The sequence below is a fragment of the Mesocricetus auratus genome, unplaced genomic scaffold (genome assembly GCF_017639785.1).
Source record: "Mesocricetus auratus isolate SY011 unplaced genomic scaffold, BCM_Maur_2.0 Super-Scaffold_100004, whole genome shotgun sequence".
Taxonomy (NCBI): Eukaryota; Metazoa; Chordata; class Mammalia; order Rodentia; family Cricetidae; genus Mesocricetus; species Mesocricetus auratus.
The window spans coordinates 85,748,766-85,764,440 of record NW_024429189.1 but is presented as its reverse complement, the minus strand read 5'-3'; the positions used below and the strand labels follow the sequence as shown (position 1 = coordinate 85,764,440).

At 40.0% G+C, this 15,675-nt stretch overlaps 1 protein-coding gene across 1 annotated transcript in view; it reads right to left on the bottom strand.

Annotated features, from left to right (window-relative positions):
* Positions 1-15,675, bottom strand: part of Rad51 (RAD51 recombinase) — a 30,820-nt gene that overhangs the window by 6,504 nt on the left and 8,641 nt on the right. The window contains exons 3-6 of the mRNA XM_040746051.1: positions 13,022-13,159; positions 5,331-5,448; positions 4,022-4,113; positions 1,209-1,303 (exon numbers count right to left, since the gene is read on the bottom strand). Of these exons, the coding sequence (XP_040601985.1) occupies positions 1,209-1,303; positions 4,022-4,113; positions 5,331-5,448; positions 13,022-13,159 (443 nt within the window). The remainder of the gene's footprint in view (positions 1-1,208; positions 1,304-4,021; positions 4,114-5,330; positions 5,449-13,021; positions 13,160-15,675) is intronic.

Here is a 15,675-nt window from a genome sequence, read left to right as displayed (position 1 = left end):
TGCTAAACTATTTTTAAGTCATAATCATCTGTAACGACAACTGTCATTTTATGAGTTTTAAGTTGAGTCCTCAGGTTGGAGATGGCTCAGTGGTAAAGAACTGTGGCTGCTCTTATATTCAATTCCCAGCACTCATACAGCAGCTCATAACCATAATACAAACCAAATTCCAGTTTTTGATATCCAATGCCCTCTTCTGGCTTCTGAAGGCACTAGGCACACTATGGTACACAGACATACATGCATACAAAAACCCGCCCTGACAAATAAATAAATGAAACTCTACATTTTTCCACACAAGTTTTATGAATTTGTCAATTTGCAAAATAAATAAAAATCCTAGCACTTAGGAGGCATAGGCAGGCAGACCTATGTGAGTTCAAGTTCAGCCTGGCCTACAGAGCAAGTACCAGGATAGCCAAGGCTACACAGAAAAATCCGGTCTCGGAAGAAAACCAAAACAAATTACTGCCCTTGCAGAGGACCTGGGTTTAGTTCCTAGCATGTACAAGGTTTTGTTTTTTGAACTCAAAGAGGTTCACCTGTCTCTGTTTCCAAATGCTAGGATTAAAGGCTTGTGCTGCCACCAACTCCTGACTCAAAATCATTTACAATTCTAGTTCCAGAGTATCTGACACTCTCTTCTAGCTTCCATATGTAATCCTTGCACACAGACATACATGCAGGCAATACTCATACACATAAAATAAAAATATGTATTTAATATTACGTACACAGTGTTCTGCCTGCATGTATCCCTGCAGACCAGAAGTGGGCACAGATCTCATTACAGATGATTGTGAGTCACCATGTGGTTGCTGGAAATTGAACTAAGAACCTCTGGAAGAACAGCCAGTGCTCTTAACCTCTGAGTCATCTCTCCAGACCCGGATCTTGTTTTTTATACAGACTGTGAGTGTTGAGTAAAGAATGTCTTACATTGCTGGGTGGTGGTGGCGCACGCCTTTAATCCCAGCACTAGGGAGGCAGAGGCAGGTGGATCTCTGTGAGTTTGAGACCAAGCGAGTTCCAGGACAGGCTCCAAAACAATACAGAGAAACCCAGTCTCGGGGGAAAAAAAAAGTCTTACATTATTAATATTGTTCTTTTAAACCACCAACTGGAAGGCAGAATAATGACACTTTCTAGGCAAATAACATTTCTAAATAATAACAGGTTAGACACATTCTTCTAATTTAGTGACCTACCTCTCAGCTACTGCTAGCAGTCGTTCTGGCCTAAATGTACCCTCGGTATCAATGTACATGGCCTTTCCTTCACCTCCACCACGGTCAATGGGAAGCTAGAGGGAAAAAAAGGAACAGTGGAAACCACCACTCTTCTGATACAGTTTGCCAAGTTCCCCATGATAAATCTAATTTCCTCCACTCCAAATAAGGGTCAAAACACTTTAACAAGCCAGGCAGTGGTGGCACATGCCTTTAATCACAGCACTTTGAGGCAGAGGCAGACAGATTGCTGTGAATTCAAGGCCAGACTGGTCTACAGAGCAGTTCCAGGACAGCCAGTGCTAGAGAGACACTGTCTAAAACCAACAACAAAAACAAACAAACAAACAAACAAACAAAAACAAAAACCCAACAAAACAAACAAAACCCAACACTTTAAGCCTGAAAATATATACACACTGTATTATCTCAAAAAATGAGAAAAACAAAAAACCAACTTTAAAATAATGAACTGGGTGGGAATGATGGGTCACATCTATCTGTCTGTATTCCTGTCCAGGAGGCAGAGACAAGAAGATCTCCATGAGTTTGAAGCCAGCTTGAACCACATATTAAGTTCCAAGACAGTCTGGGTCACAGTATGAGACCTTGCACCAGGAAAACAAACAAACAAAACAAACCAGCATGGGGCTGTATAGATGGCTCAGTGGTAGGCACTGGCTGTTCTTCCAGAGGACCTAGGTTCAATTCCTAGCACCCACATGGTAGCTCACAACTGTCTGTAACTCCAATTCCAGGGGATCTGACACCCGCATACAGCCATTCATACAGGCAAAACACCAATGCACATCAAACATAAATAATTTAAAAAAGAAAACAGCAGGGCCTGTATAGATGGCTCTACAGTTATGAGCACTGCCTGTACTTCCAGTAAGTTCATTCCCAGAACCCAGCTGGTGACTCATAGCCCTGTAACTCTAATTCCAGGGGATCCACACAATATTCTGGCCTTCATGGGCATCAGACATACACAGACATAAATGCACAGGCAAAACACCCATATACATTAAAACGAAACAGAAATGACAACCAGAGGCAACAGGATATAATGCAAGTAGATAGCGGACATAAAGCACACAACACTAGTGTTCTGTCAAAGTTGTGCAGCTTTGAAACAGTCCAAAGTACCAGATAAAAACTACACATTAGGACTGATCAGCTCAAATGTCAAACATTTGATAACAGGCAATGATAGCACATCTGTCTGATGTCAGCACACATGAAGTGGATCAGTACAAGGTCATCTATGCAGTAATTTGAGGTTAGGCCTGGCAACATAAGACACTGCTTCAAGACAAACAAATCCATCCTTCCTGAGTATAGTGACTCAAAGGCACTTGTAATCCCAGTACTGTGAGAAGCAGAGGCAGAACTTGAGCTTGTTGACTGCCAGTTTAGCAAAAACAAAACAAAAGAAACAAAACCCCCATGAGTTCCAGGTTCAGGGAGAGATTACCTCAAAGGAATAAGGTGGAGATACAAACATCATTTATTTATCTATATTTGGTTTTTTAAGACAGGGTTTCTCTGTGGAGCCCTGACTATCCTGGAACTTGCTCTGTAGACTATGTTGCTTTGAACTCACAGGGATCCACCTGCCTCTGCCTCCCAAGGGCAGGTGGTGTTTTTAGTGGTACTTTAATACAGAATTCACTGCAGAGCCTATGCTGGTCTCAAACTCATATCTCCTGAGTGCCAGGATTGTAAGTGTGCACCACCACACTTGGCTAGGTTAGAAGTTTTCCCATAAACACTTAATACTGTAATTTATCTCTATTTTATAGAGAAGCACGGTATCTATCACTTTTACTATTTTAATAATGCTACGGTATAAATTCTTCACACATTTATTCTTGGACAAATGTGAAATGTTCTAGAACTTAAGTTATTAGAGATCTAATACAGTGAAGTTTCATTTCATTAAGTTAAGAAAATATGAACAATAATAACAAATAATTTTTTAATTTAAGTAGTGAGCTAATGCTGTTATATTTTTGGTTCCAGCTATTATATTACTGACATGCAATTTTTCCAACTGTTAATGAATTAGCATTCTGTAAAAAAAATAACAAAGATCTATAGCTACTGAGCACCTCAGAATATTTACAAAATGGCTATTATTTAAGACTTTGTTTATGGCCAGGTGGTAGTGGCACACGCCTTTGATCCCTTCAGACATGCACTATGTACACAAAGTAAACTACAGAGAAAACATTTCTATGTAAAAAGACCAGATACTGTGCTTAATGAATCTTGTCAGGCTATTATTGTTACACATTTGTTGAGACATAAAGTTGTTATGCATATTTTTTGAGACATAAATGTAGATTGCAGGGCTAGGGAGATGGCTTATCAGTTAAGTGCAGTGGCTATTCTTTCAGAGAACCAGGGTTTGATTGCCAGCATTCAACATGGTGGCTCACAACTACTGTTAATTCCAGTTTGGGGTAGTGGCAGTGGTGATGATTTGGTGCCTCTTAAGACACCAGGCATGAACATGGCACACAGACATGCATGCAAGCAAAACACCCATACATATATCCACACAATTAGACCAATGAAGAAAGGCAGATACATCCAGAAAAATGGTAGGAAAGAATCAGTCATCTGAAACTTTCTATGATGTGGAATGATTCTTAGTAGGAATTATCTTCTAACTAGCTATGAGATTCTAGAGAAAGTACCTTTTATGTCCATCCGTACAGATGCACACAGATATCTTGGTTAACTACTGCCTGCTGATCTGATTAGCCTGAACCCCAACAACTCACCTGGCATGTTACAGCCAATGTATGACAGATCTGTGTCTTCCCAGTTCGGAATTCTCCAAACATCTCTGTGATAGATCCAGTCTCAATTCCACCTATCAAAGTCAAAGGTTCTTCACATAACATAACTGTTTAGAAACTATAATCACAGAATGTTCTTGGAGCACATGAATGTTCCCATAAAACTCCCATTTTCTTTTTTCTTTTGGTTTCTTGAGACAGGGCTTCTCTGTGTAACAACCCTGACTGTCCTGGAACTGGATTTGTAGACTAGGCTGGCCTTGAACTCATAGAAATCTGCCGGCCTCTGCCTCCCTAGTCTTGGGATTAAAGGTGTGCACTACACCACCCTTGTTTTTAACTTTTTGTTATTATCAGTACTGTGTGTATGTGTGTGAGTTTGGGCAGGCATGTGCCACAGCTCACATGTGGAGGACAGAGGACAACTCTGGGCAATGGGTTCTTTCCCTCTGTGGATTAAAGGTTTCTAACTCAGGTCATCAGAGTTGTCATGCAACCACTTGCTGAGCTATTTTTCTGCCTTCCTCCACTGTATTTAACCAGCCATCAAATTTCCATCTTCTGTTAGAATACACATGCATGCACGCATGTGTGCGCAATCATACTTATTCCTTAAGCAGTGGGAACTTACACTCTAAATACAGTAACAAAGATTAAATTATTTAATTTATAGCCAGAGCTACAGAGACACTATTTCAAAACCAAACCAAATGTTATATAATTTGCAGATAATTCTAGTACTTTATAAAGCAGTGCCAGCATGACTAATTCATGCCTATGATCTCAAATCCTAATACTTGGGGGGTAGGGGCATGGAGACCAAGAATTTAAAGACATCCTTGGCTCCTGATCCAATTCCTAAAACCACCAAAAATAAGAAAAAAAAAACCACCTTAAAATCACTGCTTATTTTTAAAATAATGTTAGATTTATAGAATGTTACAAAGAAGTATACAGGGGAATTCAGTACAGTACTGTTCACCTAGTCTCCTCCACTGTTAACATCTTTCCGAACTATAATGTATCATCTATGAGAAAGCCAGCATCCCTATAATCCACAATACATTCAAATGAATCAACAAACAAACAAAAACCAAAATCCTAAACTAAAAAATTTTTACAAAAACAAATCTACAAAATCAGCCAGTCAAGGCCTTGAAGAAATCTACTGTTCATACTTCTCTACACCATACTCACATTTCGCATGAATTCTATACTAACATTCTGATTTGTTCTGACCTCCAAGCTGTGTTGATTAGAGTTTATAGAATAGGATAAGTGATTACTATACCTTGAAGCAGTTTGTCAAGCTCTTTGGAGCCAGTAGTAATCTGTATGATTTCTGAACGCCTTTGGTGAAATTCAGTTGCAGTGGTGAAACCCATTGGAACTAATTTCGCGGCCTCAGCCTAGGAAAAATTAAATCAATCACGTAATATAGGTAAAGGAACCAGTATCTGGAAAAGCTGGGATTCAAAAGGCTTTAGACTGTGACTTTTGTAGATTTTGGAGTACTTGGATAGACTTTACCAACTGAACATCCTTCACTGAAAATTCAGTGACTATTCCAAAATCTGAAACTTCTCGAGTGTGAGGTTTCTGATAAAAAAAAAATTTCAGACTTCTGCACATCTCACCTCTTATTTTTGCATTAGAGATATCAACCTACATGTACAGTAAGACAAGCTCAAGTACATGGCAAGAAAACATTTGTGTGTTGGGGTGACAGGAGTGCAACACCACAGGAGCTTTAAAAAAAAACTTTAACATATGTGACTTATCTATTTTGTGACAGTGTGATGTCTTTATTAAAAGATCTACTTTCATTTACTATGCATACAGTGTTCTGTCTGCAGGCCTATAGAGGGGACCAGATCTCATTATAGATGGTTGTAAGCCAGCACCTTGTTGCTTGGAATTGAATGCAGGACCTCTTAATCTCTGAGCCATCTTTCCAACCCAATGTTAATATATCTTTATACCTTATTTCCTCTTCTGTCATCCCTTAATATTCTGCCTTGCAAAACAAGACACATACCATTCCAGACTTCTCTCGATTCATGTCTAATTCTTCATTCCATCAGGTATACATTTTTGTTTTGTTTTTTTGAGACAGGGTCTCTCCGTGTAGCCTTAGCTGTCCTGGAACTCATTCTGTAGACCAGGCTGACCTCAAACTCAGAGATTCACCTGCCTCTGTCTCCTGAGAGCTGGGACTAAAGGCACGCACCACCACCTTGTCTGTTTTTGTTTTCACATGCATTGGTATTTTGCCTGCAGTTATGTCTGTGTGAGAGTGTCAGATCTTGGAATTACAGTTGTGAACTGCCATGTGGTCCTGGGAATTGAACCTGGGTTTTCTGAAAGACAGTCAGTGCTCTTAGCTATTAAGCTATCTCTCCAGCCCCACATTTTCTATTTTAAATACTTGATTATTTAATGATATGGCTTAGCATATAAGCATTTACAGTTTAAGGTTATTATTTATGTGAATAACCAAAGAATATACTAATATCAGAACAAAAGTGACCAATATATGACAAATTATTTTTTCTAAGTATGCACTTAGAAAATAACATCTATATCTCACCTTAGCAACAAAAACTATACTATATGTAGAAAAAATCAGTTTTAATGGGGCAATAAAAATAAAACATCTAGGTGTCTAGAGATGGATCAGTGGTGAAAAGCACTTGCTGCTCTTGCAGAGGCTTTACAACTGTCTATAATTCTAGTTGCAGAGAGGACTCAGAACCATCTTCTGGCCTCCATGGGCACCAGGCAAGCACACACCAACTTAAAAACATGCACACAAATCATACATATAAAAGCAGTACGTATTTCTAACAATAACAATTAACTATATATCTACAGGCTGGAGAGTTGGCTCAGTAGTTAAGAGTACTTGTTCTTGTAGAGGGCCCAGGTTCAATTCCTAGCACCCACCTGGTAACTCACAACCACCTAAAGCTACAGTCCCCTTAGGGACTGACCACCCTCTCCTGACACCTGTAGGAATCAGGTATGGGCATGATGCATATACATACCTGCAACCAAAACACTATTATACATAAGTCTTTAAAAAATGTAAGAACAAAATAATACATGTATATAGCATTTGAAGGTTAAACATGAACTTGAGAGGGGACAATCACACATATAGCTATCACCACACTTGCCTTTAATTTCCTTTTTGTTTTTTTGAGACAGAGTCTCACTATGTAGTGCTGGCTGTCCTAGAACTCACTATGTAGACCAGGCTAGCCTTGAATTCCAACTGTCTCTGCCTCCTGTCTCTGGGATTAAGGCATGCACTACCATATCCAGCTTTGATTTCCTTTTTTTCCTTTTCTCTTCCAATATCTCTGTCAACTTCTCCTATGTTCAGATACCCATAGGTTTTGCTTAAGTCTGAAAAGGAGTCAATCAGCTAGCTTACTAGTCCAAGAAAACAAAATTAACTCTAAAACATAAAGCTCCGGTATTAAATTCTCATGTGAGTAAAGAGAAGGAGTTTGGGGCTGCATAGATGGCTCAGTGGCTAAAAGCATTGGCTGCTCTTCCAGAGGACCTGCATTCAACTCCCACAACCCAAGTAGTAGTTCACAACTATCCATAACTCCAATTCCAGGCAATCTAATGCCTTTCCCTGGCCTCTCTGGGCACAGCACAAATGGGGTACATAGATAGATATACATGAAGGCAAAGCACCCACATACATAAAAGTTAAAAAATAAAAAAGGAATAGGATTTATTTTGGCAAGTGTCTTTAATCTTAAATTTGGCAGAGAAGTGCTCTAAACTATCAGTATCTTCTCACACATTTGCCCTGAGGGCAAAAGGTATATTTATAGCCCTCATCCAGAAAAAAACAAAATCACCAAATTTGTACATGTTCTCTGTCTCTTGTTCTAACAAATCTCTGTGTGTGAATTACAGGAAGTTTTAAACTACTTGACATAGGTCCTGGGAAGATGACTATATACTCTTAACCACTGAGCCATTTCTCCAGCCCCCTCCATACAGGGTATGATTTATTTATTTGTTTGTTTATTTTTTTTTTTCCGAGACACCATTTCTCTGGAGACTGTCCCAGCCCCCTCCATACGGGGCTTTTATTTATTTGCTTTTTTTTTTGTTCAGGACACCGTTTCTCTGAAGACTGTCCTGGAACTCGCTCTGTAGACCAGGCTGGTCTCAAACTCAGAGATCCTCCTACCTCTGCCTCCCAAGTGCTGGGACTAAAGGAGTGTACCACCTATGACAGGGTCTCTCACTGGGACCTGACACCAGTTAGGATATACTGGCTGGCCACTGGACCTTGGGGTTCCTCATCTCTACATCCCTAGTGCTGCTGGGATTACAAGTGCACCCTGGCTTGAATGCAGGTACTCATGCTTTCGTGACAGCACTTTAAAAGCCAAGCTATCTCGACAGCCCCAAACTTGTAAATTTAAAACTTCTCACACACACTCACATTTAACTATGTTAGTATTTTTCTTTTTCTTTTTTGTTTTTATGAGACAGGGTTTCTCTGTATTGTTTTGGAGGCTGTCGGTCCAGCCCGGCCTCAAACTCACAGAGATCTGCCTGCCTCTGCCTCCCGAGTGCTGGGATTAAAGGCGTGCGCCACCACCACCCGGCCGTTAGTATTTTTCTTTATTCTTTTTCTTTTTTGTCTTTTTGGGGACAGGATTTCTCTGTGTAGCACTGGCTGCCCTAGAACTCTCTCTGTAGACCAGGCTGGCCTTACCTTCACAGATCTACCTTCTTCTGCCCCCAAGTGCTGGGATTAAATGCGTGCACCACCACTGCCCAGCTTGTATTATTTTCTAACCTTTTCTATAAAAATATATCCAATACTTCAGTTACACATTCCCTAAAATGTGTACATTTTACTTTGTACACATAATTTACTATAAAACTAAATGGTATACTAAAATATAATTACTTCTCTAAAGTTCCAGTATTGTCAATCATACATTTTCAAGAGTTTCTATTGTCAAAAGTCAAGTAAAACCATAATGATTACCAACCTGAAATTCATATGTCTACAAGCAAAGGTGACAGAAAAATGACATCTAAGTCTACAGTATTTTGCATAGCTCAAATCACCTCTTGTGCTACCACTTCTGGTTGATTTCCTTATTGCTAAACAGGAAATACTGGTTCTGTGTTATTCTGTAGTGCCATTATAAAGGCACAACAAGGAAATGAGAGATGAGATGTGGCTCTGTTAGTAGAGAGCTCACCTAGCATGCGTAAGGCCTTGGGCTCCCTCCAGTGGTGCATAAAAACAGACATGATGGGGGACCCTTGTACTCCCAGAACCAGGGAGGTAGAAACAGGAAGATGACCAGCTCAAAGTTGTTTCTAATTACCTTGAGTTTGAGACTAGCCTGAGCTACATAAGACCCTGTCTAAACAATAACAGCAGCAACATAATTAAAAAAAAAAATCTGATAGTATTGAATGCATTATATACTATTTTAAAACAGGTTAGTGAACCCCATATACAGTTAAGACAATAATAACATCAGCGGTTTTTATTTTTATGCATTTTTGAAGCAGGATATTGCATAGCAAGCCTCCTCCAACTCACAACTCTCCTGCCTCAGCCTCCTGAGTGCTGAGGTTATAGGTGCCTATCACTACACCTAAATGTTATTTTCTATGTTTTTTTTTTTATAAGATCTCCTTCTGTAGCCTAAACTTGCCTAGAACTACGTGGCCCAGGAGGAATCTGAATTCTAGGCAATCCTCCTACCTCAGCCTTCCAAGTGTTGATATGTTCCACCCAGTTCAATAAAAACACTCGTCATTTGTTAGAGTTAACACAAAATAAATAAATAAAACAAATGGGGATGGTAGTGGCAAAGCATACCTTTGATTCCAGCATCTGGGGGTTGGAGGAAGGCAGAAGCAGGCTGATGTCTGTGAATTAGAGGCCAGCCTGGTCTACAGAGTGAGTTCCAGGACAGCCAAGACTACACAGAGAAACGCTGTCTAGGAAACCCAAACAAACAAACAAAAACAATAATCTAAGTACATTATAGGAAGATACTGTCTATGATAAATTAAGCTACAGAGAGTATACACTGGAACTTAATATAAGACTTTAATAGACAAACAATAAAATACTTTTGGGTTTAAAAGTAAAACCTAATTTTTTTTTTTAAGACAGGGTTTCTGTGTATAGCTTTGTAAACCAGGCTGGCCTTGAACTCACAGAGATCCACCTGTCTCTGCCTCCTAAGTGTTGGGACTAAAGGCTTGCACCACCACCACCTGGAGAAAGTAAAACCTACTTACTATGGAAAATGTAAATGTCAGAAAATTGTAATTAAAAAAAAAAAAAAAGGACACGGGCAAGAGATGGCTCAGGGGTTAAAAGAGTACTTGCTGTTCTTGTAGAGGACTAAGTTTGGTTCCCAACACCCACATGGTGGCTCACAAATGTCTTCAACTCCAGTTCCAGGGAGATGAGACATGCTCTTCTGGCGGCTGCAGACAGCAAGCACACATATGGTGCACATATACATGTAAATGGATTTTTCTTTGGGCCACCAGCTCACAAAAGAAGGCACAGAGACTTATTAATTATGAAAGCTCAGCTACTAACGTATATTTGTTTCTAACTAGCTCTTTTAACTTAACCCATTTCTATTCATCAGTTGCAAGTGACTTGTGGCTTTACCTCTCATCCTTCATGTCTGTTTCCTCTCAGTGAGCTGGCAGCACCCCTGGCATCTCCACCCTTCTTGTCCCAGTGTTCTCTGTGCCTGCAAATATTGCCTAGCTATTGGCTATTCAGCTTTTTAGTAAACCAGTAACAGTGACACATCTTCACAGTGTAGAAAAAAATTATTCCACAACATATACACTTGCAGGAAAAACTCATACACATAAAATAGATAAAATTTAAAAATGCAAGAAAAGTCTGGAGCACAGATCAATAGCAGAGTACATACTTAAAGCCTACATGAACTCCTGGGTTCAATTCCTAGCCCAGAGACAAAAGTCAAATCAAAACAGTATCAAGCTCATATTCTTACTACATGGGAATAAATAACATTAATATTTTAGTGCATTTATCCCTAGTACACATTCTATACAAAATACACACATTTTAATGGGGCTCTACCCCTGTTCCTAGATTTATATACGGTTAATGGCTAATGGTGGAAAGAAGTATTTTCATTAGTGGTGTAGCTACTGTGAACAAATGCTCACCATGGTACTGTAAGCAACTTTAATAAAATTTACTGCATCACCTCAACACCCAAGGCCATGAAAGTATGTTGTTCAGGGGGAGAAGAGGATCAAGAGTAGGAAGGAGACAATTGAAGGTGATGGGGTATGATGCAAATATATATATATGAAAATGTAGTATTATATATTAAAATAGGCTAATAAAAACATTAAAATATGTATGAACGTATATTGTTAGCTAGACTTTGTTGTTGTAATTGAACCTGTAGCTTTGAGTACAACAAGCTATCACTCTATCACTGAGCTACATTCCCAACTCTCACCTGCCTTTTTTTTTTTTTTTTTTTTTTTGGTTTTTCGAGACAGGGTTTCCCTGTGTCTTTGGAGGCTGTCCTGGAACTCGCTCAGTAGACCAGGCTGGTCTCGAACTCAGAGATCCGCCTGCCTCTGCCTCCAGAGTGCTGGGATTAAAGGCGTGCGCCACCAACGCCCGGCTCACCTGCCTTCTTATATCAACATTTTTCCAATATCATTACCTCTATTTTTTTTTGAAGTACTAATAATTAAGCCAGGGTCTAGCACATGCTAGGCAAGTACTTTCCACTGAGCTATTTACCCAATCTCTCTTTTTACTTTTTACTTTGAGGCAGGGTCTCACTAATTAAGTTGCCCAAATTGGCCTTGATGAATTCATTCTGTCAGACACTGACCTCCAACTTCCTGTCACAGATCCCATACAAGTTTGAACTATAGACTTGTACCTAATGATGTGACATCACTATTCTTCTAAATTGTTTTAGTGGCTACATACATAATAAACGTATTTTGGGTCTGGAGAAATGTTTCAGTGGTTAAGAGCACTTGTTGTGCTGCCAGAAGACCAAGGTTTGATTCCCAGGACCCACATGTTGGCTCACAAACATCTGCAACTCCAGTTCCAGGGGATCTAACACTCTCTTTTAGCTTCCGAAGGGCACAGACAAGCATGCAAGCAAAACACCCACACACATAAAACAAAATAATCTCAAAAAGGAAAAACCTTTATGAGGAGAAATCATACTCAAAATAATAAGGTGCACACCAATCACTTCTAGTGGGAATGTTAATCAGTATTTTTGGCACCATTTTTTATCAAATTTCATGATAATGCAATTCTCTATAGGAAATCTGAATTTAAGATAAAAATTCCCAACAGCCAGGCAGTGGTGGCATTACCTTTAATCTCAGCACTCGGGAGACAGAGGCAGGAGGATCTCTGTGAGTTTGAGGACAGTCAGGGCTGTCACACAGAGAAACCCTGCTTTGAAAAACAAACAAAAATTGCCAACAGTCACTTCTAGAAAGATGACAAGCAAATGAAAGAGGCAAATGGTGGGATAACTAAGTCCCGATGCGTCTGACAGCCGACCTAGACAGATAGTAAGAGCATGTGCAGTAGATACTTCCTGACAGCCAGCCTGGGTCTGCCAGAGGGCCTTGACACAGCAGCCAAGTCTGATGAGAGATAATGTGGACCTATGGACAGAGACCACATGCTCAGCAGATGCCAGCTCAGTGGACCCACCCCTGGGGCAGAGTGGGAGGCATACAAGGCTTACCCCTTCCTGAAATAAAGTTAGCTTGTTGTTTCAACTTGAGAGTTCCTGTGTTGGTGTGTATGTGTACCACCCTCAAGGGACACCTGTCAGAGCCCTGCAACAGCAAAGAATCTTTCACTATACCCTGTTTACTAACACGTCTGCTCTCCCCACCATCCACAGCTATACTTACCAGAATTTTGTCAGCTTTGGCTTCACTAATTCCCTTAATATTTATGAGTTCCTTCTTTGGTGCATAAGCAACAGCCTCCACCGTATGGAAACCGGCTTCTTCTAATTTCTTCACATCATTGGCACTTACGCCACATTGCTGTAAGAAAACAAGGAGTAACTTAGACCTCTTGTCTAAAATGGATATTACAACTTACAGAGGTATTTGAAGACCACTAATACATGTAAAATCTCTACAAAGCTTATCTACATATGAATTATTAAATAACAAGCTATATGCTTTTTCATTATCAAAACTAAGTTTTGGGCTAGGGAGATAGTGTTTGCTCTTACCCTGAGGAGGTTGAGACACGTGGTTCCCTGAGACTCACTAGTCAGGCAGCCTAGCCTAACCAGTAAACTCCAGGCCAAAAAGTGTATATGTTTAAAAAAAAAAGGCAGATGGCTCCTGAGGAAAAAATACTGCAGTTGACCTCAGACTCCCATATGCATATGTACTATTACATGTACATATGAGTGTGTGTGCACGTGTGTACAGAGTTTTAAACTAGCACTATGTTTTGGGTTTTTTATTTTATTTTATTTTTTATTTTTCAAGACAGGGTTTCTCTGTGGCTTTGAAGGCTGTCCTGGAACTAGCTCTTATACACCAGTCTGATCTCAAACTCCCAAGAGCTAAAATTAAAGGCTTGCACCACCACTGCCCAGCAATAATACTATGTTTTTTTGTCTTTTTTGTTTGTTTGTTTTTTCGAGGCAGGGTTTCTCTGTATTGTTTTTTTGGAGGCTATCCTGGAATTAGCTCTGTAAACCAGGTTGGTCTTGAACTCACAGAGATCCGCCTGCTTCTGCCTCCCGAGTGCTGGGATTAAAGACGTGCGCCACCAACGCCCGGCTTGCAATAATACTATGTTAATGCATGTTAAAATGGACTTAGAAATTGAGATTAAACTACTAGCAGGGCATGGTGGTGCATACCTTTATTGCAGCAAACATACGGAAGAGGCAGGCAGAACTCAAGTTCCAGGCCAGCCTGGTCTACACAGTCGAGTTCCAGGATGGCCAGGGCTACACAGAGAAGCCCCATCTCAATAAACCAAAACCAAACCAAAAAACTAGTAACTCCTAACCTTTTGTACTATGACTTGAAATGACCTTTGGTATGCTGAGCCCCCAAACAACTTTAAACCAGCATTTTCCAATGCTTTCCAAACATAAATTGTTATTTCACTCAATGCTAGGCAAACAGATAAGACTGCCTCAGAGTAAGAGCTACCTTGGCATAGCAATATCCTTTTGGAAGAACAATGACTGGAAAGCTTTGTCCTCACAACTGACAATAAGGAAAGAAAACAGGAGGCTGGAAAGGGCTCAGCAGTTAAGAGCACTGGCAGAGAACCAGGGTGGGTTCCCAATATCTACAAGGTAGCTTACAACCACCAATAATGTCAATTACAGGGGATTGGACACCCTCCTCTGGTGATATACATGCAAGCAAAAACACCCATATCTATAAAACAAAGAATAAATAAAACTTAAAAGGTGAGGTGGCTCTAAGCCCAGTTCAAACCCTAATCCTATGACGGTAGGAAAGTTGTCCTATGACCTTTACATGTGTGCTGTAGCACATGTTTATCCACAACAATAAACAAATAATAAGCAAAAATCTTAAATGGGAAAAATGGTTAGGGAAGGGATCATTAGGCCTCAATCCCTACCTCCCGAAGCTATTTGTAGTTAATGGTTACTAGGGAAAAGAGAAGACATTTCCTTCAGCAACACAGCCACTGACAATTGCCTTTATCCCTGTAAATAACCCCTTGCCTAAGCTCATGTAAACAACCCTAATTAAACACATTGGATCAACCAAACAAGCTAAAACACACAAAAGGGGGACCAGGTATAAAGAGAAAGGAGATCAGTAGGAGTGACATGTGAGGGTAATCGGTGACCATGACCAAAATATATTTTACATATACCTAACAGGTGCTAATTAAAAAATCAGCCCCCCGCAAAAGGGAAATATGGGAAAAAGGCATGGTAGCGTATCTCAGCTACACAACGGCTTTGGGACCAGCCTCAGTTCCTAGCACCTACGTGGGTGGCTCACAAGTGCCTGTAACTGCAGTTCCAGGAAGATCTGATGCCCACTTCTGACCTCTGAGGGCATTAGGCACATAGGTGGTACATACATTCATGAAAGCTAAATACATATACGTAAAATAATAAAACTTATATAAAAAAACACAAACAAAAACAGCTATGCAGCCGGGCGTTGGTGGCGCACACCTTTAATCCCAGCACTCGGGAGGCAGAAACAGGCGGATCTTTGTGAGTTCGAGACCAGCCTGACCTACAAGAGCTAGTTCCAGGACAGCCTCCAAAGCCACAGAGAAACCCTGTCTCGAAAAACCAAAAAAAAAAAAAAAAAAAAAAAAAAAAACCAGCTATGCTGGTACATGCCTATAATCCTAGCACTTGGGAAATAAAATCAGAAGGATCAGGAATCAAGGTTATCTTCAGCTACATAGAGAATTCAAGGCCATGGTAAACTTCATGAGACCATGTCTCAAAACTAAAATAAATATCTAGGCTGTGATAAACACCATAACCAAAGGCAACTTGGGATAAAGTGTTTATTTCAGTTTACAATGT